Source organism: Daphnia pulex, chromosome 10, assembly GCF_021134715.1.
Source record: "Daphnia pulex isolate KAP4 chromosome 10, ASM2113471v1".
Lineage (NCBI taxonomy): Eukaryota > Metazoa > Arthropoda > Branchiopoda > Diplostraca > Daphniidae > Daphnia > Daphnia pulex.
The window spans coordinates 2,052,214-2,080,054 of record NC_060026.1 but is presented as its reverse complement, the minus strand read 5'-3'; the positions used below and the strand labels follow the sequence as shown (position 1 = coordinate 2,080,054).

Genomic DNA, 27,841 nt, shown 5'->3' with positions numbered 1-27,841 from the left:
ACTATAAATTTTATAATCAACACATAATACAATGGCAAATTTGCTAAGTTGTCATCGTTGTTATTCAAATAACCATATTTTTTTTTTTTTTTTTCAAATTGAAACATACTGTTAGTGATAGCCTGCTGTATATACTAGTATTATATCTCTGCAAAGCAATTTGTCGAACGTTGTATTTATCACAACGGATTGTTTTTTAAATACAATCAACAACAAAAGAAATAAATTGAGAATGAGACTGACTTCACTCGACGTCACTGAACCAGTAAACCTAACTAAACGCCACATTACTAGACACGAAAAACTTAAGTGGAGCAGTCAAGAGGAAACCGTTGGCAAAATCAGACAAAAATAAAAATGGTCGAGAAGGAGTGTATAGGCTCAAAACGCCCCCTTTTCCGTTTGAACACGATTAAGCGATCCATATTGTTACCCAACCCACGCCAACTTTCCCATGGAATAACAAGTTAAAAACCACAAAATTGCAGCATGAATAATCAGTTATGGTGGTGAATGTAAAAATGTATAAAGCTGTAAAATTTTCAAATATGTAAAAAGATAACTTAGACATAACTGCTGTCCCACGATAAAGGAAAAATAACTTTAGGCCTACCGCCTACCCAAAAAAGCAAATGATACGCAATAATTTCATATTGGAAATAATTGCTCTGTACTTAATTAATAATCGATTATTGCTAGCAGATTGCTCAGTTCCCTTTGACTAAAAATAAGAATCCTCATCACTTTTTGAAAATCGTATAGAAAACAATGAATTTCGTGCAGTTGCGTGTCTATAAGATTGAGCTCCAGACTTTTCTCTCAACAACTTGGCCAATCCAAATTGATCCTTTGGCGTTGCGTTCTCCTTTTCTTCGTTGAGCTTGGCATATGGCGCGTTCATATTCAAATAGTCCGAGCTGACCGACGACTCCATGTGGCTGCAGATAATCTCTTCCATTTGACTGAAGGTGGGTCTCTCTTTCGGATCCGATTTCCAGCAATCGGCCATCATATCACCGAAGAAGTTGGGCGCCAGTTCCGGTTTGTCCATCCGATATCCTTTTAGAATTTCTTTCATGAGTACGTGACCAACGTTGATGCCTGAATCACTTGAAAGATATTCGTAATAATCTTCAAAAACTTATGGATTAGTGGAACGTCAAATTCACACCTGGATATGGAACTCGGCCCAAAGAAAAGATTTCCCAGAGAAGGACTCCGTACGACCAAACGTCGGATTGACTGGAAAAGATGCGATCAATTAAGGATTCAATCGCCATCCACTTGACCGGCATCAACCCCTAACATTCAACAAAATATTATTTGACGGAATTGAAGGAATTATTATTTAAACTTTTTCAATTACCTGTCCTTTTTTTTCGTAATGTTCTTCGTAATACATTTTCTTCGCCATCCCAAAGTCGGCCACTTTTGCAACTCCATCGTCAGCGAGCAGAATATTTCGGGCGGCCAGATCACCATGGAGGACCTATCGGTAATAATGCGAGTAATTTCCAGTAAAGATACAGATATTTATTGGATAAGACTCTTACCTTTTTGCTAACCAGGTAATCCATTCCTCGGGCTATTTGAAAAGACCAAGAAATGAGATCTGTTGTTGAAATCGGCCGATCAAAATTTACGTCCAGATCTTGTAGGTTGGAATCTGATGGAGAAACGGGAGGATTTATTTCATGCCGGCGTCATTTGATAATCATTTAAAATTATTTTGGGATTTTATTTTGTGCTTTTACTTTCAATGTCCAAAATTTCAGTGGATGAATTCACGCCAGGTTGATTTTCAGCTTGCGAATCGCTCGATTCGACTTGCAATGGGATTTCTTTCCATTTTAACCTGTGGATTGTAATTCCATTTACATTTTTAATTACGTCACAATGAAGGAACTTATTTACCTGTTGAAATTGCTACTTTCCATTTTGTCTTGTTTTTTCAGGTTCCCAAACTCGTCCACCAAATTAACAAAGTTCTTCCTGTGGTTCATCAAAAACGATTGCAAATTGCCGAACCGACAATATTCAACGATTATTAAAAGTTCTCCTAATAAATAGAAAACGACGATTTATAAAAAAAAACAACCAAGATATTTGGAGCATCTCGAAATCGTTATCTACCGTTGTCTACCTGTATGTATTTGTTTGGTGCAAGCTCCCAGCAGATTGACGACGTTGAGGTGCGATCCCAAATAGACGAGGATTTTCAGTTCACTGATAAGAGCTTCCATTGCGGTGACGTTGGCTTCCGACCGAACCATTTTGACGGCCACCGTTTTGACAGTTTCTTCAGACCCTTTGAGTCCCACGGCTTCCGCTTTGACTACACGGCCGAAGCAACCAGTTCCAAGCTGGATTCCTAAATTTAAAATGAGAGCCATTATTCCGTTTTTGAAAAGCATGAAAATGGAAAATAAAAACGAACCGAGTTTTAGTCGATGTCTTGGAAATTCCCAGCGTCTATCATAGGGTAGGAATTCTACCTGGTCTTCTATTGGGGTCTGGTTATTAATTTGATTGGCATTTCCACTCAACGATCTAATTAGCGCGTCCTGTGAAACCTGTCGCTTCTTTTAGTTGACAATCGGCCAAGGATGAAAAACACCCAACTTTCTTGACACACGTTACTTGTTAAATGATAAATTTGTTATTTTTATACCTTTTCCTGATAAAATCTGACTCCACCGAAAGCAATTAGGATCAAAAGTAAAACTGCTAATGTTATAGAAACGGCGACGATGACAGTCTTGTTTGTTACTGGAACTTCTGGGTATAATACCGTGAAATTACTGTAACCAGTTTCACCTAAAAAAATGTTTTTCCACTGACAAGCGTATCTTCCATTTTCCCCTATCTTCCCTTGCAGTGGTAAGATTGACGAAGTGCTATCAGAGTGAACTTGTCCTGAATATTCTATCCCATCCTATAAACGCAAGTCTTATTGGTTAATATTTTAAATGAAAGATTTAATTGTGAATCAAACCGGTTCACCTTAAACCATTTGATGCGAGTATTCTGAGATCCTTTAATGCAAATTAAATTTTGAGCGATATCCTTCTCAAGTTGAACAGATTTAAGCTTTGAGTCGCCATCTGGAAATTTACAAACATAATCGATCGATATTATAGTTCACGTAAACGATCCCATAGCATTAATGACTGAAAAGTTTCATCTCTAAAATTAAAATAGAAGGAGAAATAATCTACCTTTAGCGCGAAATGAAATATTTTCAGTATATCCACTTCCTTGGCATTGAAACGTATAGGCATTTGGACTTATGTCGACAATGTTAAGTTGATTTTCGTAAAGTGTTTTACTACTGTAGTCCGATTTGTCCTTTGTTATTTGAATACCTGAATGTTATTAAATTTATGCAAATAATAATGATTCCAATCGAATGAAACTTCAAACCTTCAGATGGATTCATTTCCTCAATTATTTGCATTTGTCCGTTTCCGTTGATTTGGTATGACCATATTGGTGGAGTAGAGAACCTGGTATATTGGTAAGTTCGGCAGCTTAAAGTAACGTTACTTCCTTCCAAAGGATCACCTACGCCATCAATTCTTGCGAGTTCCATTCCTATTAAATTTGAATTTTTTAAATTAATAATTTCGTATCACTTTGTTAAAATCTAGAAACACGCCTACCTGCGATAAACAAAAATAAATCACGTGTATGTTTCTTATTTTTATATGTCCCTATGCAATTGAACTTGCCATTGTCGTCAATCTTCGATTTCTTAAGTTTTAGTCCATTTCTTTTTTCGAAAGACCAATTTGAATTCGGATCTGACAGCAAATCGCTCTGATAAAATAAATTAAAACCAATATTAATTAACGGAACTTATTAGATTGCCGAACAACTTTTAAAAATGTTCTTACTTTTGGTTCCGGCATGTTCTTTGATCTTGCTGTGTATTGTTGTTCGTAGACGAGAGAAACGTTGACGTTCGGATTGGTTGGTTTGCAATTGATTGGGTAATTAGTTTCACCGAGAGGAATGTCGAAGTAATACTCATTAGCCTCGACAATTACAAGTTCCGTATCATCTAAAAAAAAAATATGTTAGAGAATGACAGTTCGTCACTGTAGTTTTTTTTTATAATTAATAAAATTAACGAACTGAAAAAATAGACGTATTGATTGACTGGCAATGTGTTAGAAATTCCGTACGGGATTCCCCTGCAACCAAAGTTTCCAGTGTCTCTGGCTCTTGCGTTGGCCAGAGACAACGTCGATGTCATGTGGGTCTCATTCCTTCCAAAAGTTTTGCGAAGGCGGTTGTCCAAGTCGCTCAACTATTTAATTAAATGAGGTTGAAATTTGGTCAAAAAGGAAAAGTTCTTATCGACATCGCAAATTGTTTTCTATACTTCCGCATTTTTGGATAAGTAATCTGGAATTTCCCACGAAAAATTGAATGTGTTCCTTTGATTTTCGTTTTCAAAGGCGTAGACGCACGTCAACGTGAGAGTTGTTCCCGCGTCGATTATTCGCTCGCTCCCATCAGGAATCATTCGGATATATTGGGCTAAAGTAAAATTAGAAGAATCAATTATAGTTCATTTAACAGGACAACAAATTACCGGTACTTTCTTTAGGAACCTCGGTGAGCTTGGGGATCTCCGGGCAACATAATCCTGAACTTCCATCTGCTAATTTACAGGCTGTTGAACCATTAGTGGAAAGAACCTGTTGGTACCAATAGGAGCAATCTTTGGCCTGTCGGCACTCAGCCGTCAAAATCAAACTGCCGTTGCCATAAAAACCGCAGTTTTCAACACCACTGCTGTTGACAGTTTCCCAGTCATCATTCCCTGAACAGAAAAAGAAAATAATAACGATTAACTAGATTCAAATTCATTTTCATTTATATGCTTGTAAATACCAGTTTCAGATCCCAATCTCCACGGTATGAAGCCACAAATGGCTATACTCTCATAATCGATATCTTGACGAGTTGTCGTTGATGGCGCCTTCTTCATGTAACAATTCTCCAAATAACCAAACACAAAATGGCTGCATTGCGGGTTGGAAATACAAAGTCGACCACACTCTTCTCTGGTTGCAACCGTAATAGGAATTTGTCCTATGTCGTCGCCGGGGAAGTCACAATTGGTCCGCCATTTGAATCCGCCGTCGCCAATGTTCCAATCTGTCGAAATCTCGGCGTCCACTAGATGCATCACAGATAACAATGCGATTCCTAGCAGAAAGTACATCGAAGACATTCTCACCGTTGTACGACTGACAATCCTTTTTTACACTTTAATTAATCGCATAAAATCTTATTCAAGCACTTTCCATCATCTTTAAGCAACACTGGAGAATGAAGAGTCTAATGACTGAACATAAAAATGTTAGCTATCCGACAGTACACTGGTTCCCATTTAAGTTAAAATCAGTTAAACTGTTGATTCACCCACGAATTGTGTTTAGCGAAGTCGGATTTTCCAACCAAATAAGTTTCTCCACAATGACTGACAAAATAATCCGGAAGAAAATTTTTAGCGTCTTTACTTTATCTCGTTCCTTTTTCGCACTGTATGTGCCTGTTCATTTTCCAAAAAGTTCAGATAATAGGGCCGGGAAAAATGGAAAGTAGTCGTTTCTCCTGCGGCAGAATTTGGCCTCCAAACTTAACAAGTTCCTGCGTGTTTTATCAAGTTTGAGTCGTGTCTTGTGTGCCTTTTTGAATACTAAAACGGTAGCGACTGTGACCATTGCCCTCATATTTTCCTTAGGCGACCATATTTAGCGGTTGAAATCAACCAATTAATTTTTTGTTGTTTTCTTTTTGTCTTGCTTTTCTAAATGAATTCATTAAAAGAATACCCCTTATTTACTTCCCCTTTTATTTGTTCGTAATAACATAATCCACAATAGCTGTGTCTTTAATTGAATGGAAGTTCTTTTCAAAGTTTAAATTCTACTTCCGCAAAGTTCGTTTGACGTAAACAGGGAGATTGTGTTTCCCACAGATGCCTACTTCAAGGTTAAATTTATTTTGACGACTAGAGTCCGTCATTCGTCTGACACTTTCGATTTGTTTAGTTGTTCTCAAGTGGCGGAAATATTTGCAGTTATTAATACTGTGCGCAGTGTGTTAGAATATGAAACCACGAAAAAAAAGAAGCGTGAATTTGAACAAACGAGTTCTTAATCGGAAGCGGAACAGAATTGGAAGGAAATTTCCTTTCCTGATTAAGAGTTTGCAGAACCAATCGTTTGATTCGGTTTTATTCAACACAATCGTCAACACATATCGGCCAATTTTCCTTGTTTTGGCACGCGCTGTCATGTCAAATTCAGAAGAAAAACCCAATCATTTTCTTTCCTCAAATAAATCAGCAGAAGATAGACCCGACCTCCATCAAAAAGCCCCCGAGAATAATTTACCTTAGTTTTTCTCCTGTAGAAAACACGACAAGTGTTAATGAACTCGTCCGATTACTTTCCCAGAACCCAAACAAACGTTGGCATTATCTTTAAGTCCAGTCCGAGTCTACAGAAATTTCGTTGTTCTGTTACCGCCAAGCATATCGAGTGAACGTATTGACGCATTTAGAATAAAAACAAGAGTGATGGCTGTGATTCAAACTGAAGTTACGTTATTCCTATTTCAAGCGTGGGTTTTACTAACTTGTCTAGCGTCATCGCTGTTGATGACCGATTCGGGCTATGGTAAATTCAAATTAACGTCGGTGCTTCGTTCCTCCTCGAACCAAAGTCTAACATCAAGGCAAAATTTAAACATGGAGGTGATACAAATTGTGATGTCTCTAACCGATTTCATAACGACAAACGTCAGACAATCATTTGACAATGAGGGCGACGCTAAAGATCACAAAGAAAAGATTACGCATTTCGGGCGGATCCAAAGTGAATTTGAATACCACAAAGGAGAACTGAAAACAATCAACAGAGAAATCAAATTGACGGGATTGCTCATGGGCTACTCCCAACACGAAGAGAAAATCAAGCAAAGCTTATTGGCTTTGCATCAGTACCTGGAACAACCTGGCGAAAACAATCGACACATTTTCATGCGGGAAGCGACCCATCTCACCGGAAGCATCAGTGTCATTGTCGACGGATTGCTGGGGCAAAACGCTTTCAATCCGGATATTATGGCCGTCATGCTAGACTCTATCGGAGTAAGTAACGTACAAGATAAAAATTAAATGATCAAAATTTCTCATTTCTCTTTTGGTTCATTTTCCCTAATTATGGGCAGTGCCATGGGCGACAATTGCACAAGAAAATCAAGTTCATAATGAGCATAGTTATGACTGGTCTTTGGGTGCGCGGTGAATACCAAAGAATGAGGAACTTAACAGAGCTAAACAGGTGAGTTTCACATGAATCAATTGAAACTAAATTCGTCGACTAATTTTAAAAAATTCAGTTCGCATTTCAAGAATTTTATCATGACGTCAACGATTAAATTGACTAAGAGGCTCGACGACATGGTCATCGACTGTCAAGCGGATGAGAAAAACGTCAGCCAAGAGATGCGCAATATTATGAAAAGCCAAACGTCCCGTGCTATGAAATCTATTGCCAATTCTTTGCTTCAATTCCTCGAAGACAAATACGATACCAAAAAGTGGATCGTCCTTGTCCTACCAAATTTATCTGAAAACTTGATCGCCACACATGGAAATTGGTCTGGAATCACATCCGAAAAATGGCACTACGTTCTCGAAAAAGGAATAATCGCTCTGGCCGTTTCGGTGAATCAAAGCGACTGGTCAACATTATCCTACCAATCGGCCAGTCATTTTCTAGAAAAATTCGACATTCCTATAAGCACGTCCCCTGGTTTACTATTTGGAATTCCAAGATATTACGTGAATGCCAAACAAATTCACGAACATCTCAACCGTTTCCTGTTGCCACTTCGAGCCAAGAGCCGAACGGACATCCAAACTCTTGTGGTCGAAGTGGATCCTGCCAAAGTGACTATCGCGGCCTCTAATGGAACGGAATATTTGCGACTGTCTAATCAATTCAATTGCTGTCACTTGGTGATGGTCATAATCAAGTTCTCCGATTCAGATTCTATTCCCGCTGCTAATAATCAACAAATTTGCGCTCACAGTCTCACGAAGGATTCAAATGAGCCCGGTCTTTTGCGCAACGAATGGAATCAAGCTTATCTCTCCGTCTATGACGATAGAAACCAAGAAAGTCTACCCATCATTTTGGATCGGGTGTGGCGGAACAGCTCCGGACAAAGATGGCGATTCGTCAACGACCAACTGATAAACGATCACAATCAATGTCTGACGGCCTGGACTGAAGGATCGTCTTTACTCTACCAGTACGATTGCCATCGTGATTGGGTCGGACAAATTTGGCACCGCAACGGTCTACAAATCGTCAACGGTTACAATTTGTGTCTAGACTACGAAGGTGTTACCTACGACGGAACTATGAGAGTTGTTCAGAATTACTGCGATTCGACTCCGTCGTTTCTCTGGGCTGACTGGGATACGTCCTGCGAGGACACTCCTAACCTAATTCCTCCTCCTTCCGGCGCCGGAAGCCGATCTTTCCGCAACGAGTTCTCCAGACGATATTTGAGCGTGTACAGTGACGAAGAGTACGTTTTCGACAAACCCTGGAACAATTCACCGGGAAAAAATTGGACGTTCGTCGACGACACGCTGAGAAACGGTTTCGGCAAATGCTTGATCGGTAAAGGTTGGTACGTCCAGCAGGTCGATTGTGACGGAAGTGACAAGGCCAAGCGTTGGACGCTGAACGAAAAACGACAAATTGTTAGCGCTGAGGGTTACTGCTTGGGCGTTGGCGATAAGGAAGGTTACGTATCGTATACTTACTGTAAAGATTCCGCAGCATATCGGTGGTGGTATTACTAATAAATTTCTGATAAGAAAAACCACATCTGAATTTATCAATTTGATTTTAACCCTTAAAGGAATAATGCTGCCTCGTTTCGTTGTGCTGACCTTGCCTAAATACCGACGTTGGTAGAAGTTGATAGTCGTTATCATTAATTTAAGTATGCGTGGAAATAACAGTTGAAATTTTTGGCAACTCGATATCTTTGGAGTTTCATGGACGGAAGGGGTTATCAACTGAAATTTGATCACGTAAATATGCACTGCGCGTAAATACGTGAGTATCATTTTTTAGCTGGCGAATGGAAAAACCATCTCTCCAGACTAGACAAAATGGATAAAGTCTGCACTCTGCAGTAATGGCTTGTAAGTGAAGTTGGCAGAACGAGTCCATCAAGCGAGTTCTTTATTAGAAGGCAGAAAAAATGGTTCCAGCAAAGTTTTGAGTGAGTTTCAAAATTTAAATTAGACTGCCGAAAATGCTCAGACTATGTGTAGCGCTGGAAAGTGTATCGCTCATAATATTTCAATTATGTGTAATCGTTGCGGCTTCTACAAAAAATTCAAATAGTGATGGCATAGGAATGTTTAACAAAAAAGTGTTCTCTGTGAACCACAGTATGTCCTCGGTCGCAATTAATCCAACAAGAGGCAAACGATTCGTCATGGAAATAGCCATTACGAAGAGCATCGAAGTGGTGACGGAACTACTGATTGAATTGATAGTAAATAACGTTGAACAATCTTTCGACAACGCAGAAAGAGATAAAGAGCACGCAGAAATTTTAGCTCATTTCCAGCGGATTGAAAGCGAATTGGAAGGGCAGAAGGAAGAACTGCAATCCATCAACAGAGAAATTAAAAGACTTGGCCTATCTGTCGGCTATTCCAAACACGAAGAGAAACTCAAAAACAGTTTCCTGGCTCTGCATCAATACCTGGAACATCCGGACGAACGCAATCGAGATATTTTCACGCAAGAGGCGTCACAGCTGTCGCAGAGTCTCACTGCCATAGTCGACGGACTTCTAGGCCAAAACGCTTTCAATCCGGACATTATGGCCATCTTGCAAGAAAATATTGGAGTAAAAGAAGCTTAACAATTTTACTTCCAAACAGTTTAAATAAAATTTCTAATTTATTTTTGCTGGCAACAGTGTCATGGCAGACGATTGCATCAGAAAATCCAGCCCATCATGAGAATAGTAATGACCGGACTTTGGGTGCGCGGTGAATACCAACGAATAAGGAACGTGTCAGAAAGCGACAGGTGAGTCTTATTGATCAAAATGTATGTCTACATTGACTAACAAATAAAAACGCAGTTCGCATTTCAAGAAGTTCATGATGACGTCAACAACTAAACTGGCGAAGAGACTGGATGAAATGGCCGTCGAATGCCAAGCGGATGAGAAAAACGTTAAAGAAGAGATGCGGTACATCATGAAAACCCAATCGTACCGCGATCAAAAAGAATTGGCGGAATATCTGCTGGATTTCCTCGAGGACAAGTACGACACTAAAAAATGGATCGTTGCGGTACTTCCGGATGTCGGAACCACCACCGGAAAATCTCATCTCGAATTCCTTTCGGCACATAAAGTGCATTTCACTCACTCGGGTAAATTTCATATCGTCTCCGTGCAAGGATCTTTCGTGGCCGCCATTTCAGTCGACCCGCCGGCCGTCGATGTGATCAAATTGGTCGACATTTACCTGGAAAAATTCCAATTTCCCATACACACCTCCGCCCAATACGGAATGCGTACCATTCCGCAACGAGCTCAAGGATATTTGAATCGATGGAACCGACGCCTTTTAATGATTCACGAAAATCTGCAACTGTTTCTGGCACCGGTGCGCAAGCGATTGATTTTCGAGTCGCTAGTCATCGAGACGCCGTGCACAAACTCCCGAAAAGAATTCGAGGAACTGGTGACTATCGTCGGCTCCAACGGAACAGAATGGAAATGGAAGAGCGACGAATTCGACGATTACGGGAAAAGTAATGGATGGTGCGTCGATCCTTTGGTGATAGTTGTACCTGTTAATTCACCATCCGCTCAGAATTCTTCGACGCTAAATTCTCTGATCTGTGAAGATGAAAACGGCGAAAAGGTTGGCCTGTTGCGTAATGAATTCGGCCAAGCTTACCTGTCGGTACAGGGCGATTCCAGCCAAGACGGGGCTTACGTGATTTTAGATCGACAATGGAGAAACAGTTCCGGACAGAGATGGAAATTTATCAACAATCAATTAGTAAACGATCATGGAAAATGCCTGACAGTCTCTACTTTGTCTTCGTTTCTCTTTCAGCGCAGTTGTAATTTTTCCTACACGGCCTATAATAAGATGAGGCAGACCTGGCATCGTACGGGACTCCAAATCGTCACTAATAACATCAATCCTTTAAGAGCCAGACTCTTAAATGACATGTGCCTAGCCTTTGTGGGTAGCAAAGATGACGACACCATGTACGCCATTCTAGAAAAATGTGATTTCGCTCCGCCGTTCTTGTGGTACGATTGGGATATGGACTGCGAGGATTTCGGGATTAATTATTCAGACAACGGGAGTCAACCGCTACGCAAGGAATTTTCCAGACGCTATTTGAGTGTGTACGAGAGTGAAGATTATTTGTACCACAAACCCTGGGGTAATCATCCGGGACAATATTGGAAATTCGTTCACGGTCAACTCAGAAACGGATTCGGGAAATGTTTGGCCGGAAAAGGTTGGCACGCCCTGCAAGTCGAGTGTGAAGGAGTCGACAAGACCAAACGTTGGACGTACAACGAGAAAAGCCAAATCGTTAGCGCAGAGGGTTACTGCTTGAGTGTGAGCAACAAAGAGGGCTACGTTGTTTACGATTATTGCAAAGACGATCCTGAACATCGTTGGCATTAGCTATTTGATTCAAAATGTAATTTACCCAGATTTTATCATGACATCTTATTATTAGTTTTGTAAAAAAATATTAAGAGACTATGCAACAAGGATTATTATCGACCTTTCAGAAATACACGCTAACAGAATTTACTTCGACTGAACAAACACGAATAATAACGAGGAGGTACCGGCTTGGTGGCAGGTCCCTCTTGGACTTTGACTACAATTTCATAAACTTTGCAGTTTGCACATTGCTTGAAGTGTACAACATTAAATTTTTTCTTTAAATTTGAATGTTTGCCTGCAGACAGTTGTGCGTTACTTAACAAGCCTGACGTACAATCCCTCTATAAATGAGTAATTTAATTAACCCTGATGGCATAAACGGCAAGAGAAAATTGCAGTCAACCTTCTAGCTCAGGAATAATCGTACTCCGTATAACGATTTAAAACCAACGCCACCAAACAGTAAGAAAAAAGAAGAGAAGAGACATTTGTCTAACCTTTCAGCCTGGGAAATCCACAGCCAGGCATTCCAGCAAGTGCTCCATCCTCAATGAAGTTGAGGCCAGACAGGATAAGAAAAGGGGGTCATCGTGAATATCTACATTCACCTTCAAATTGGTGTACACGAGGAGTTGAGTACAGAGTTTTTCCAATTAAACTATAGGAGCTGGTTATCTAAAGAAAAATATAAAATGAGTTACAGAGGCAGCAAGTTAGAAAGAAGACAGTGGGTATAACCTCTTATTGTTGAAATTAGGATTACTTAAGGTTTACCCTTTCATGCAAGTTTCAGGCACAATTAAAATCTACAGCAAGTCACAGGTTAACAAAAATAACAAAAACCATTAGTTACCAATTGATGCTGAGATTGTTAGCGATGACAGGTCAGAATCAAAACTGGGACACATCTTGAAGTTACAATATGTGTGCAACACGATGGCTGGCTCAGGCCTGAAATCTACACAAAAGGTAAAGGTTACATAGAGTAAACAAAACTCTGCCATGCATCGACAACAAGCATACATGATAAATGCAAGTCTATGCTAGTCTCTGTATTCGGGCACCAACATTTCACAAATTTAGAACTGGTTAAAACTAACTCTTGTGTATAAGCTCCCAAAATCATTCCATTCATATTCTTACCTGAGAAACAGCATGGGGAGCTAGTAGTCACGACACTAACGTTCACACGACAGCCATATTTTATTTTGTTCTGCTATTTTTCTTGCAACAATGCAGCCACGTACACGTTTAGTCGTTTACTAACCAGATCCGTTCAGTCTTCAATAAATATTATTTCTGAAACTCTCTGAAACTTCGTCTTTGCTGTTTCGAAACTGTGAAAAAAAGCAGACGACACAAATAATTAACCACACAATATATCGATATTGAGTATGCATAATTTAACTCCACAGGAATTAACTGAATTTAAAAAAGGGAGAACACGATTAAAGTATACATTTAACATTTTAATGGAAATATCTGGATCTCTTTATATCACCTAATATCAAGCAATTTTTAAATATCTCCCTATCAATATTTTTAGCGCGAAAATAAATCTGCATTAACAGATTTGAATCGCGTCAAAAAAAGAAATGAGGAAAACGGTCAATGGCATCGGATACACTGTAAATAGAACAGCATTGTTCACGAAGTGGAAATTATTTAGCACTATTTGTTCCTACCTTTTAAAACAGCAGTCACGAATTATTTGATTGCTGGGCTACGATCAGTCATATTTACGCCGTGACAAGTCTTCAAGTACCAGCAGCTGTGCAGTCACGCCATTCACGAGAGATGCTAACGAGTTCATCTAAAAATTCAATTAATTCATTAGTAGTGTCGCAAGATGAATCTATGAACTGTTATTAAGAAAAATAAACAGTTAGCCCCTGTTGCCATGATTTAACTTCGTCCAGCAATTCTCAAAAAATGATTTCTTCGGTCTGAAAGTGTTATAATTGGCGATTCAATCAGCCATCTTTACACGGAAGAATAAAATGATAACGAACTCCAGACCAATCTAGCCGTGGCAGGTTGCAATCATGTCCCGTACCGTAACCCAAATGTTCAACAATTATTTTGGCGCTGACATGAATAGGGGGAGAGAACGCAGATATGGACGCATTGTATCGCATTGCGTAACCGCACGCTAGCCTAGTTCATTTCAAAAATTAATTATTCCATGGGTAGTTTCGCCATATAAATAAATGAACTACATTAGTTGTAACACAACGTGTCAGATATGATTCCTCTAAATGCAATAGCCCAACAATTATGACGTCATTTACAAGCCAGCGGTTGAAATATCACAACTCTCATCTTAACAATGCCATCGCCTACAAAGCGCAATAAAATTTATCCATTGATCTAACCCATTCTTGCTCTCACTTTGATTGACGACAACTCAAATCAAAAATTCCGGGATTCGGAATATTTGACTGAGGCGAAGTCAGGTGAAAACAAACGAAAATTTCTGTGCAGAAGTATTCTTTAATGACTGTGTTTCGGGGGAGAACATATATTCTTACGATAGCAAAGGCGGCGGTAGCAATAGTGACGAATTGAGAATCCCTGAGTCACCAGAAAGCGATTTAGAATAAAACGAGGAAACAACTGATGATTGTCAAATGAAATTAGCTAGTGAATGTTCACGCATCAAATCTGGAATAACTCAGAGGCATCGGCGACTATTTAGGACAATTGAACAATTGGCGGTAATCACACTAATCAGCTCGCCCCTCTTGTCGTGATTCAAGTTCGATCAACATTTCTCAAAAGAAGATTCTTTGATCTTTTAGTGTTAAAATCGGCGATTCAATCAGCCGTTTTCACACCGAAGAATAAAAAGATAAACTCCAGACCAATCGTGGCCTTGGGAAGTTGTATATCGTGTCCCGTAACCCTAATGTTCAACAATTATTATTTTAGCGCTGATATGAATAGGGAGAGAAAACGCAGAGCTAGACGCATTGTATCGGATTGCGTAACCGTACAAAAGAGTCGCTAGCGAGTCCATCTCAAAAATTAATTACTCCATGGATCGTTTCGTGATATAAATGAATGAACTAAATTACTTGTAGCACAAAGTGTCAGATATGATTCTTCTAAAGGTATTGGTTCAACTTAAACAACGGCATTTTCAAGCCAGCGATTGAGCTATCACATCTGTCATCTTCACAATGCACACGCCAATTAAACGCTATTAATTATCTAACGAGAAACGAATTCCTGCCCACCATATTTCCTTACAAATCTATTCTCGTAGAAATATCCGGAAATCGGAAAAGCAGGCGTGGGACGCCAGCCCCGTTTTCGCCAGATACTCGAATTTATACGGAAGTGGTAAGGAGAAAATCTTAGATAACTGTGCTTTAACACAGAACAATAAATGTATCGGTAGCAAAAGCGGAGAAAGCAAAAACGACGAATTGAGAATCCCTGAATCACTAGAAAACAATTGCGTTTATTGTCAGTAAACAAGAGAAGGTTGTCAAATGAATTTAACCAGTGTATGTTCACGCATTGAATCTGGAATAAGTCACAAGCATCGGTGATTACAATGACGATATAGAACAGTTTGGGAAAAATCTCACCATCAGCCCACCCTCTGCCACTATCCAACTTCGTTCAAAAGTTTTCATGTAACCGAAAGGTAAAAATGGCACAAAACAAATTTAAAGCTGCTTGATCCGGCATGCCGTCATTCGCTCCCCTCCCCCCACCCCAAGAGAAATAGTATCGCGAGATAAACCTATGAGCGTTATTTATTGCCACACAAAGTGTCAGAAATGATTCTTCTAAATGCATTGCCACAACATTTACAAACGTCATTTAAGATGAAGTGATTGTGACTTCACTTTGCCATCATCACCTACAGACGATTATATTTCAGACATTTTTATTTCTTAGCTTTTGTTAAGTCCCAATTATCTCTTTATCATTGCGGCTTCGGTTAACAACTTCATTAACGTTGGAACGACTACCATCAAAGAAGTCTATCTGAGAAGCGTAAATGATAAATTGTTCCAATCAATGAGAGAGAAGGGTATACATTTTTACTGTGCTCCACAACACAGAATATGAATAACCTCTGGGTAGCAGAGGCGACGGCGGCAATGAAAAACTGGGGATCCCCGAATCACCAAAAAGCAATTGCGAATATTGCGGGTAAACAACAGGAGGTTGTCAATGGCAATTAACCAGTGAATGCTCACGCATCAAATCTGGATTACGCTACAAACATCGGCGACTATTTATTCGGACGATAGAACAATTTGCGGTCTAATCACACTAAACAGCTCGCCCCTCTTGCCGTGATTCAAGTTCGTTGTATTGAGGGATTGAAATGATTCCTCTAAATACTGTACATTGGCCCAACATTTGTGAAACGTCATTGTAGAGCCAGTGATTGCGACTTCTCATCTGTCATCATCACCTGAAGACGCTTTTATCAGACATTAAAATTTCTCAATTTTGACCGATTTTGACAGACCTATACACTTCTTAAATATTCCCGTCTTCTTCTAATAATTTCCACACATCAAGAATGACTGATGAAGGAAACACCTATCAGCTATCAGCAGGAAGTGAACTTAAGTTTCACAAGAACGGGTTCTACAGGAGGAAAAGACGCAGTTGATTTGTGCTCCAGCACAGAATACCAATAGCCTCTCGGTAACACAAGCGGGCAGCAACAGTGACAAACTGAAATTACCCGAAAGACCAATAAGCAATTGCGAATATTGCGAATAAACAACAGAAGATAATCAATGAATTAATATGGCGACGAATATTCATGAGCTTGAGCTATTGTCAAACGTTTTTCAGAATTCATTACTTTTAGAGCGTTTTCATAGCTTACCCAGCGTTCTGTTCTAAACAGGTGTTGCGTAACATCATCAGTGATAACCATACACTAGAGACCTTTAAATATTTCTTAAAATTTTCATTCATTACGGATTATCTTGCCACATTTTGGATTTGAGGATGATTGAAGTGATGATGTGTTGTGCCCCATTCACCGTTCACTCGATCATCGCAATCAAAAACAAGATTTCACATCTTAACAACTGTCTCTGCGCAGAATAAAACTTTAGCTCACTGACTAATGACGGTGGTATTAAATCCACAAGATAGACTTTGAAAAATAATCAGACAGTTAACTTGTGTAGAAATTGTATTTGGTAATCGCTACGGGACTGATTAATATCCATAGTTCAAACTTCAAAAACAGAAAAGGGCATTTTCCACAAGACAACGCGATTGCTGCTCGATTTATTCAACTTTTTTAACGAACTCGCCGGAAAAAAAAAGGAAAAGTTCTGAATGGAATTTTTTTCCTCAGATGTCCCCAAACGAGGTGGGTCAGTGTCATCATTAAACGGGACTATACGAGTCTAGGATGCTCCCGAACCGCTGCAACGTCTAACATTTTAAAAGCACATCTTTTCACGTGAACAACACTAAACACTGCGTCCATCACGCACAGCGATCTAATACTACTAGCACTAGTGCAGGGAAACAGTCACCTCTGTCAGTATTTAGAAACAAAATTCGCATAAAGTTGCCGCAAATGAAATTTCACGTTCAGGAAAATTCAACTCAGAAGAGAAATGAATTTGATGCACGGTGGACGTGGTAAATTTTTGTGATGCATTAAAGAAAAGGAGAGTCAGGAAAGATCGACATAAAAAAAAGTTGAAAGTTGAGAGACAGGGATGGAGTAAACTGTTACGCTACACCGTTAATTATGTCCACCAATAGAAATTTTTCGGACTGCCGAGAATTTTGACAATTTAATTGGCATATTAAATTATGTAAACCTCAACTATAGCGTCGTGTTAAATGTTCCCAACGAAGGACAGGCAGGGAGTCAGTAAAATTTCAGTCATCATTCAATCAGCCATCTTCACACCGAAGAATAAAAATATAACAAACTCGACACCATACGTGGCCTTGACAAGTTGAAACCATGTCCCATTACCCGAATATTCAATAGTGGTAATTATTAAAGCGCAGTTATGGATCGGGGGAAAGAAGGCAGCTGTGGACGCATTGTATCGCAATCTTTCAAGTGTGTTACTCCATGGGTAATTTCGCGAAACTAACGAATGAACTCTATTGATTGTAACACAACTTGACAGATATGAATCTTCTAATGGCATTGGTCCAAATTAAATATCGACATTTTCAATCCAGCGATTGATCCAACACGTCTGTCATCTTCATAATGCAAACGCCTATTAGAGGCAATTAATTTTTTCTATTACTAACGATGACGAATCCCTGCCCATCAAATTCTTTTACAAACATGTTGTCGAAACGTTCCAAGGATCCGAAGAATCGTGGTAGACGGCGGGAACACCGGTTTACCAGACATTCAAATTTTCAAACGTAAGTGGGCAGGAGATTACATCTTAAAAAACTGTGCTGTAGCCCAGAATAATAAATGTATCGGTAGCAAAAGCGGAGAAAGCAAAAACGACTTTTAAGAAATCCCTGCGTCACCAGAGAGCAATTGCATATATTGTGAGTACACAACAGAACATTGTCAAATGAATTTAACAAATAAATGTTCACGCATTCAATCTGGAATAAGTCACAAGCACCGGCGATTACAATGACGATATAGAGCAAATTGGAGAAAATCTCAGCCCACCCTCTGCCACTATCCAACTTCGTTCAAAAATTTTCATGTAACGGAAGGTAAAAATGGCACATAACAAATTTAAAGCTGCTTGATCTGGCATGTTTTCATTCGCTCCCCTCCCCCCACCCCCAAGAGAAATAGTATCGCGAGATAAACCTATGAACGTTATTTATTGACACGCAAAGTGTCAGAAATGATTCTTCTAAATGCATTGCCTCAACATTTACGAACGTCATTTAAGAGGAAGTGATTACAACTTCACTTTGCCATCATCACCTACAGACGATTATATTTCAGACATTTTTATTTCTTAGCTTTTAGTAAGTCCCAAATATCTCTTCATCATTGAGGTTTCTGCCGGTTTCACCAACAAACTTCATTAACGTTGGAACGACTACCATCATAGACGTCTTTCCGTAAAAGTTAAATGATGAATTATTCCAATTGATGAGAGAGAACGGAATACATTATAACTGTGCTCCACAACACAGAATATGAATAACCTCTGGGTAGCAGAGGCGACGGCGGCATTGAAAAACTGGGGATCCCCGAATCACCAAAAAGCAATTGCGAATATTGCGGATAAACAACAAAGGTTGTCAATGGCAATTAACCAGTGAATGTTCACGCATCAAATTTTGGAATACGCTACAACAAGCATCGGGGAACAGATATAACGAAAGAATAATTTTGAGAAATTACATTAAACAACACGCCCCTTTTGCCATTATTCAACTTTGTTAAACATTTCTCAAACAAGTAGGCCTACAAGTGTCAAATCGGCGATTCGATCAGCCGTCTTCACACCCAAGAATAAAAAGATGACAAACTCCAGAACAATCGTGGCCTTGCCAAGTTGCAATCCTGTCCCGTAACGACGTAACCCAAATTTTCAGCAATTACTTTAGCCCTGATATGAATGGGAGAGAACGCAGATGTGGACGCATCGCATCGGATTGCGTAACCGCACAAAAAATTCACTAGCGAGTTCATCTAAAAAATTAATTACTCCATGGATCGTTTCGTGATACGTGATATAAATGAATGAACTACATCGATTGAATAACAACGTAACAGATATGATTTCTCTAAAAGTATTGTCCCAACATTATAACAACATTTTCAAGCCAGCGATTGAGCTATCACATCTGTCATCTGCACAATGCAAACGCCCATTACACGCAATTAAATTCATCCATTATTCTAGTGAATCCTTGCCCTCCCCATTATGAATATTTCGTATAGCCTGAAATTTTCAATTTTTGGGTTATTTGCTTTGAACCAGAAAGTATATATATAGCATATATATAGGAAGTGGGCAGGATAAAACCTTGTATAACTGTACATTAGCACAGAATATTAAATCTTTCGGTAGCAAAAGCGGCGGAAGCAAAAATGACGAATTGATAGTCCCTGAGTCATCAGAAAGCAACTGAGAATAAAACGAGTAAACAACTGATGATTGTCAAACGAATTTAGCTAGTGAATGTTCACGCATTGAATGGGGAATTTAGTCAATTACTATGACGATATAGAACCATTTGGGGATAAAATAATCACACTTAACGGGTCGCTCCTGTTGCCAAGGTCCAACTTCGTTCAACATTTATTGTGTAACCGGAAGATAGAAATGGCATAAAATTTTAAACTGCTTGATAAAATAAAAATGAGAAAATTAAAAAAATTAAACACAAAAAAAAAAGAATTAGTTCGATTATACAATCAAGTTCCCTTCCTTATTAAATAGTGCGGGCACCGGTACAGTAAAAAGATTTCTTCGTTATATTTGGTGAAAATAAAAAGCTTTCCCTTATTAATATGGCGACGAATTTCCACGAGCTTTATTTGTGAAGAACCGTTTTTCAGAATTTATTACTTTGAGCGCAATGGATACCATTTTTACTATTCCGTACAAGTCAGCTGTTGAGCAACATCATCATTTAGAATCAAGCACAAGGGACCTTGAAACATTTGTTAAATTTTTAATTGTTTTATAATTTCTTGTCGTCCTCTACGAGCTTAGCCCAAAAGAGCGATCGCAATGAAGGCGCCGAGAAACAGCTAAAAGTAAACGGATTCCTTCATTGCAATCTGGACAAGAATTTATGACCTCCTAACTGTCTCTGCGCAGAATAAAAACTCTCTCTCACTTACTATTGACGGTGGTTTTATATCGACAAGATAAGACTATGGCAAATGATCAAACAGATGACTTGAGTGGACATTTAGTCTCGCAATCGTTATCGGACACCTTGATCACCGCAGTTCAGAAACGGAAAAGGGCATTTTCGTCAAGTCAAAGCGATTACTGCTAGATTTAATCAACTCTCTTCACTTAGTAGCGGAAAAAGACACTTTTCACAGATGTCTCCAAACGAGGTGTGTCGGTAGGCTAAACGCACATCTTTTCACGTGAACACTGAACACTCCGTCCATTAATCACCAGCGTAGGGAAACAATAGTCACTGCTGTCGGCATTTTCAACAGAATTCGCATACAGCAATTGCTGCAATCAAAATTTCACGTTCGAAAAATTAAACGGAGTAGAGACGCAAGCAAGAAAGAAACAGTCGGGAAAAATATAAAGAATAAAAACGAATAAAAAGTAGAGAATCAGGAAAGAAGGATCGAGTATATTGTTACGCAATGTCCATCCACAGAACATTTTCGAACTGCCGATAATTTTGCTAATTGAATTGGCATATCAAAGTAAGTCCACCTCAATTACCAAACCGGTGCGTCGTGTGAAATGTCCCGAACGAACGACGGGCTGGGAGATATGAAAGTACAGTCCCGGGACACGACAACGAAAAGTTTTTCAAAGAGCTGGAACATCGAGCAGAGGGGTAAATGGCAAACAAACGCTGGTCAGTTAATTCGGCGTTGATTACCGCTCGCTAACATTCCACCCACTATTCAAATTTCAGCGGGACAAAACTAGTTTACTTTTCTTAAAATTTAAACGCACGGCACGCGCACGCCGTCGATATCCCCATTGTGTTACGCGAAAAGCCTGCCGCGCCCATCAACCCGCAACACTCAACTGAGTCAAGTACCAGTGTAAGAAAAACAACCAACACTTTGGAGCTGCATTTTATAACTTACAAAAATAAAGCCGCAGAAAATCGTACCTGCTGAACACCTGACAAGTGACTACTGGGAAATGAGTACTGACTATAATGAAAACTATTAGTTATGGAAAACGGTCAATTGCATCGGATTCTTTGTCAATAAAACATCATTGTTCACGATTAAGAAATGACTCAGTTGCTACTTGTTTCTACCTTAAAGCAGCAGCCCAGAATGATTTGATTAGTCTACGAAGCTACGAAGCAGCTGTGCAGGAACGGTACTCACGAGAGGCGCTAGCGAGTTCACCTGAAAAGTCAATTATTTCGTTAATAGTGTCGCAAGATGAATTCATGAACTTTAATTATTGTCACATGTTGAGACAGAAATGATTCCTCTAAATGCATCAGCCATACATTTATGGCGTCACTTTTGAGCCAGCGATTGTGACTTCACATCTGCCATCGTCACCTACAGACGCCCATATCAGACATTTTCATTTCTTTATTATTAGTGGTCCTATTTCCTTCTTCATTTGTTCCAAGATACTTTGCCATCCGTTTGCCATATATACAAAGAAATGGTTAAAAAGAAGTGTTATCAAAAGAAGATGAATTAGAAAGAAGGCATATAAATTTTGACTGAGCTCCAGCACAGAATATGATAAGCATCTAGTTAACAGAGGCGACGGCGGCAATGACAAACTCATGATCCCCGAATCACCACAAAGCAATTGAGAATATTGCGAATAAAAATCAGAAGATTGTAAATGGCATTTAACTAATGAATGTTCACGCATCAAAACTAGAATACGCTACATCGCTACAAGCATCGGCGACCAGATATAACGATAAAACAATTCGGATAAATAATAGCAATTATTACAGCGCAGATATGAATAAGGGGGAAATAACACAGCTGTGGACGCATTTCATCGGATCACGCAACTGCACACGAAAGAAGCTAACGAGTTTCATCCCAAGAGTTTCCGGTGGTACTTTCGCAAAATGAATAAATGAACTTCATAGATTGACACACAATAAGACAGATTTGATTCTTTTCCATGCTTTGGCCCAACATTTGTGACGTCATTTTCCAGCCAGCGGTTGAGCGATCACTTCTCTCATCTTTACAAAGCAAACGCCTATAAGAGGCAAATATATTTTCTTAATTCTTAATCTTTGCCTTTTCCTTCTGCCTCCTTCTACTAATCTGCGCCTTTCTCAACAATTACCATCGGTCTCATAGAATTATGGAAATTCAAGAGCCAGCCCAATGAATCATCGCAATATGAAAAGTAGGCAGGAAAAAAGTCTTAATTAAATGTGTTTCAGCACAGAATATTAACTCTATAGGTAGCTAAGTCGTCGGCATGAAAAACAAGAAATTAAAAACCCCGTACCACCAAAGAGCAATAGCGAATTTTCCAGTTAAACAACAGATGATTGTCAAATTCATTTAAATAATGAATGTTCACTCATTAAATCTGGAATATGTCACAAGCATCGGCTATTATTATGACGATATGGAACAAATTGGGGCATCACCACACTTAACGGCTCGCCCTCTGCTTAATACGCTTCGGCGACTAGATATGACGATAGAACAACTAGGAGAAATAATGACAATTATTACAGCGAAGATATGAATACGGGAAAAGAACGCGACTGTGGACGAATCGTATCGGTTGCGCAACTGCAAACGAAAGTCGCTGGCGAGTTTCATCCCAGGAATTAATTACTCCGTTTGTAGATTCGCGGAATAAATGAATGAATTTCATAGATTGACACATAACGAGACAAATATGATTAGCTCCAAAGCTTTGGCCCAACATTGGTGACGTCATTTTCGAGTAAGCGGTTGAGAGATCGTATCTCTCATCTTCTAAATACCAACGCCCATAACAACCAGTTAAATTTATCAATTTTGGTAATGATTCCTTGCCGTCACAGATTTAATTGCCAAAATTATGTGAGGAACATGTTAATCAGCACGATTTCAACTGCTTCTCGACAGTGCGTGGTATAGGCAGAAGGAATTCTTAATAAACTGTGTTACAGCACAGAATTTTAACCCATCGGTAGCAAAGGCGGCGGAAGCAAAAATGACAAATCGAGAATGCTTGGAACATCAGAAAGCATCAGCGAAGGTTGAGAATAAACAAAAGACGATTGTCAATTGCAATTAACAAATTAATGTTCACTCATTAAATCTGGAATAAGTCACAAGCATCGGCTATTACTATGACGATATAAAACAAATTGGTATCATCACACTTAACGGCCCGCCCTCGCCCGCCCTCTGCCCCGATCCAACTTCGTTCAACATTTGTCATGAAACCGGAAGGTAAAAATGGCATGAAATTTTAAAACTGCTTGATACAAAAAATAAAAAATACTTCATTGCGATTATATGTAAATTAGGATTCCCTTCCCTATTACAAAGTGCGGGCAGCCAGTGTAGTGAAAAATTTCTCCGTTATGTTTGGTGTAAATATGTCCCGAACGAAGGACAGGCTGATGGCAACAAAGACTGAAAGACGTAAATGACAGATAAATGGTGCTCTGTTAATTGGGTACTGATTTAGGCACAAACATTCCACCCACTATTCAATCTTCAGCGGGACTAAGCGATTCTACTTTTATTAAAATTTAGATGGAGGATTGTGCAGACTGTTTTCAATAGCATATTAGGCTACATCAAAACTCTGCCCATCACCCGCAACAGTCAAGTACCAGTGTAAGAAAAAAAAACAAGCACTTATGGAACTGCATTTTAAAATTTAGAAAAATAAAGCCATAGAAAAAGGAATAACCTGACAAACCACAACTGGCTGTTATGCGTGATTTCAGGTGGATTTGATACAATTTTGTGACGCAATAAAAAAAGACAAAAGAGTAAAGAAAAATCGAGAAAAAGAAAATTAGGATTGGGGTGAATCAGAGAAGAAGAATGAAACCGCCCCTTTCTCTTGGCAAAAAAACAAATTTCGTTGTCGATGAACCAACATTTCTGTTTTAAAAGAATTTCTCATGTGTCACGGTATTTCCAGTACCACTTCCCTTCAAATTTGCGTACGACACTCATCTGTTCGGCGCTTTTTATAATTTCCCGTGAAATTTGCTCTAGAGCCTCGAGGGGAAACCATTTCAGTACCGCAAATAACTTCAAAACGGATTGACGGCAGTATTGCAAGATGAAATAGTATCAGTTCATTTGTTATAATCAGATTTAAATTCCTTTTAAAGAACACCACCCATATAATATCCAAGCTGAATATTTGATAAGAAAAAATCACGGTCCTAAACTATTTCGATTCATGAAACAAGATAGTTGACAAGGATTTTCGTAGTTCATATAGACTTTACTCATCTAGGATAAAAGATTTCACGTTGTTTCATTCCAGACAAGTTGTCATTTGAGTCGCTCGAGTTTCTGCTCGGAAAAAAATATGAAATACAAACTCTGAAAGAATTGAATTTTCAATCATTCTTTTCCACCTGCAACCACACAGCGCCAGACAATGTCCAAGAAAATTAATGTCATTTACAAGCACATCGTCATCGCCAACCCTTGATGTGAATAACCCCCTCCTGTTAAGCGCTAAATTTAACCAACGGTGTTAATTACTTTAGAAATTATACCAAAAACCCAGTGCACCATCACGAGTACGACGTGCTCATTGACTTGGACATCAAAATGTTATTAAAGTTAAAGATAGAAGCCCAAAAACCGTTCAGATTGACCGGATTTCGAATTGATTTTCGAATAAATTTTATAAACAACCCTCGGGCTGATTGCAGAACTTGTTATTCCCAAGAAAGATACATTGTTTGATCGTCACTTGAAAGCCGAGCCCAACGTTAAAAAATAGACTAAACTGAGAGAATTGAACTAAAATTGAGAAGACCGCTGAAGTAAAAATATACGCAAGATTGACCTCGGGTGAAAATCAATTTTAAATAACGCTAGTTAAAAGTTAAAACTCAAATCGGCGAAGGAAGACTCAGTTATCTAGCGTGATTGATACGCAGTTGATTCAAACAGCAGTAATAAATTCTCCTTTAAATGGATTTTGAAAAGCGTGTTTTCATGTTTAATTGTTGAACCTGATGTCTAGCATCACAGTGTTAATTAATACGAATCAAACAAAGAGGAGGTGCCGGAGTGGCGGCTTGGTAAAAAAATTGTCTTGTTGCACTTTGCTTGAAGTGTTTAAAGTTCAAACATTTTCGTATGTGATGATTTACCCACAGAAAAACAACGAGATTTTTAGTGAACCCTTAATGAGAAAAAAACGGAGAGAGAAAACAGTACATTCAAACGCCTAGCTCAGGAATAAACAAGACTCCGTGACTGATTTATAATCAACACCACCCAAAATTGTCAAAAAGGAAAAATTGAGATCAATTTTGTCCTACCTTTATGCCTGGGTAATGAAGTCAGGCATCCACAGTTGCTCCATCCATCCGCTGACAAGTATCCTCGTGAATACACCCATATTCACATGGGCGTACACGAGAACATTTGAAGAAAGGGGAAAAAGAGATCCGTAACTCGACATTGGTAGTATTTCCAGTGCAATGGGATGTTTTCATCTAATTAAAAATAGAAATTGGGTTACGAAAATTATTGACAGAAACAACAAGTCAGGAAAAGTTGGAAATGAGACACTGGGTAAAGCCGAATTGTTAATAAATGGGAGAATGAATGGTTTGTATGAATGAGAATGAAAGGTTTACATGTAATACACTGCATTGATGCAGGTAAAGGTAATGCAGCATAAAAATATCTATAGGTCACAGGTCAATTAAAGTAAACGAAATCATTACCCAAGTGATGTCCTGAGATTTTTGCTGGTGACTAGCACCTGCACAAGAAAACTTGCATACTGTGGGTTTATGATGGCTGGCTCTCCTCAAATCTGAAAAAAAATAAAGGTTACATAGTGATAGTACCAATAGTACAAACAAACTGCCATACATCAGCAGAGCAATCACATGGTTTCCACTCTTGCATAGCTCCCACAATCATTCTAATAGTATTCTTACTTCGTAGTATTATTTACCCGGTATATAGCATGGAGTATGACGATCATCAAAGACAACTAAATCTATAACAATCATAACACTATAATTCTTGAACTTTGTCTCTGACTTTTTCGAAATTTTTAACTAAACGAATAAAGCAGACGACACTTGTCCTATTTTCTTCTATGCTTCTAATCAGCATGCTTACAATAATACGATATCGATAGAAATTCAAAGATAAAAAAAGAATCAAACCCCTCAAAATCCAAACCGCTCAAAAACGATAAGGGAATAAGATGAGGGAATAAGTTTTAATTGGAATCTAATACCATCTGTTTTTTTTTTTTATTATTAGGTTAGGTATCGATACTTAAAAAAAACACGCCAACAAAATTTATTTCGACTGAAACATATCTGTGCATGTGCTATAGAAATATGATAATGGATTTTTGAGAAAATTCTACCTGACTTGAATAACACAAAAGTTTAACTCTAATAGTTTTCCCATTAACTATACGAATAAATGGACTTTACCTCGAATATTATCCCTGTGAAGGCGGGCGAAGGCTTGATGAAGACTATAGTGGTGAAAGGAATCATAATTATTCACACTTCACTGTGGAAAAAAACACCTGCAGTCAGTTACACACTTAATATCGCTATGACGTCACCGACATTTTGAACTGTTTCACTGCCCATTAGAACACGTACACCTCCTTTACTCTGTAAATATACAAATTGTACACTGCTGTAGCCACACCTAGAATCACTGAAGTAAAATAACGGTGACGGGCGAATCGAACAACATCTTGGTAGAAAATTAAAATTTTTCAAAAAGAGGCTAGGCTATAATCCGTCGTAATAACTCCCCCCTTTTTTTCCAGTTCATTGGGGAAGGTACGATTACCATAGTTACGCTACCATTTAGAACTACCTGGTTACACCAACCCAAGGGTGTTTTTGCATATTTGAATGGGATATCCGTGGGAACGGGTTGCAATTATGGGGCGTATTTTTCCCTTTTAAAAAAGAAAAAGAAAAATGAAATGGGCTATTAAGGGAGAAGCAGAAGATGATGTAAACCATTCAAAAATATTTAAACCCGCAAAAAATGGCAACAAATCAAGTTAGAACATAGCAAACTATCAAATTTTGAGCCGGAGCAAGGCTAGATACTAAGAAATAAACTTTTATTATTTGCATCCTATATCGAGAAACATTTAAATGACCTCCTTTAATGATACTTCTCCCCCTTTTTCCGAGAAATCTCGTGCGTCACCATTTAGATTAGAGTCAAACCTCACAAGTGCG

General features: G+C 38.8%; 2 protein-coding genes across 3 annotated transcripts; one reads left to right on the top strand and one right to left on the bottom strand.

Moving 5' to 3' along the window:
* Positions 1 to 63: 63 nt before the first annotated feature.
* On the bottom strand, positions 64 to 27,754 carry LOC124206264 (mast/stem cell growth factor receptor Kit-like). 2 transcript variants are annotated; one of them, XM_046603983.1, is made up of 25 exons: positions 27,065 to 27,754; positions 26,333 to 26,424; positions 25,922 to 26,098; positions 13,465 to 13,592; positions 12,923 to 13,116; positions 12,633 to 12,737; positions 12,277 to 12,454; positions 4,903 to 5,220; positions 4,607 to 4,831; positions 4,388 to 4,545; positions 4,138 to 4,312; positions 3,897 to 4,063; positions 3,663 to 3,819; positions 3,424 to 3,594; positions 3,219 to 3,365; positions 3,004 to 3,104; positions 2,672 to 2,935; positions 2,438 to 2,582; positions 2,144 to 2,371; positions 1,915 to 2,059; positions 1,755 to 1,855; positions 1,554 to 1,666; positions 1,367 to 1,489; positions 1,172 to 1,301; positions 64 to 1,101 (listed from the first exon to the last, which is right to left on the bottom strand). In XM_046603983.1, the coding sequence occupies exons 7-25, from the start codon at positions 12,305 to 12,307 to the stop codon at positions 722 to 724; spliced, it is 3,279 nt and encodes a 1,092-aa protein (XP_046459939.1). In that variant the 5' UTR covers positions 12,308 to 12,454; positions 12,633 to 12,737; positions 12,923 to 13,116; positions 13,465 to 13,592; positions 25,922 to 26,098; positions 26,333 to 26,424; positions 27,065 to 27,754; the 3' UTR covers positions 64 to 721. The 2 variants fall into 2 exon arrangements, with proteins under 2 accessions (XP_046459939.1, XP_046459938.1); XM_046603982.1 differs by lacking the exons at positions 26,333 to 26,424; positions 27,065 to 27,754 and having other exon boundaries at positions 4,601 to 4,831; positions 25,922 to 25,981.
* LOC124206267 lies at positions 9,216 to 12,247 on the top strand. The gene is made up of 3 exons (XM_046603991.1): positions 9,216 to 9,969; positions 10,042 to 10,154; positions 10,210 to 12,247. Exons 1-3 carry the CDS (start codon positions 9,364 to 9,366, stop codon positions 11,789 to 11,791), a joined length of 2,301 nt encoding a protein of 766 aa, XP_046459947.1. The 5' UTR covers positions 9,216 to 9,363; the 3' UTR covers positions 11,792 to 12,247.
* Positions 27,755 to 27,841: the final 87 nt, after the last annotated feature.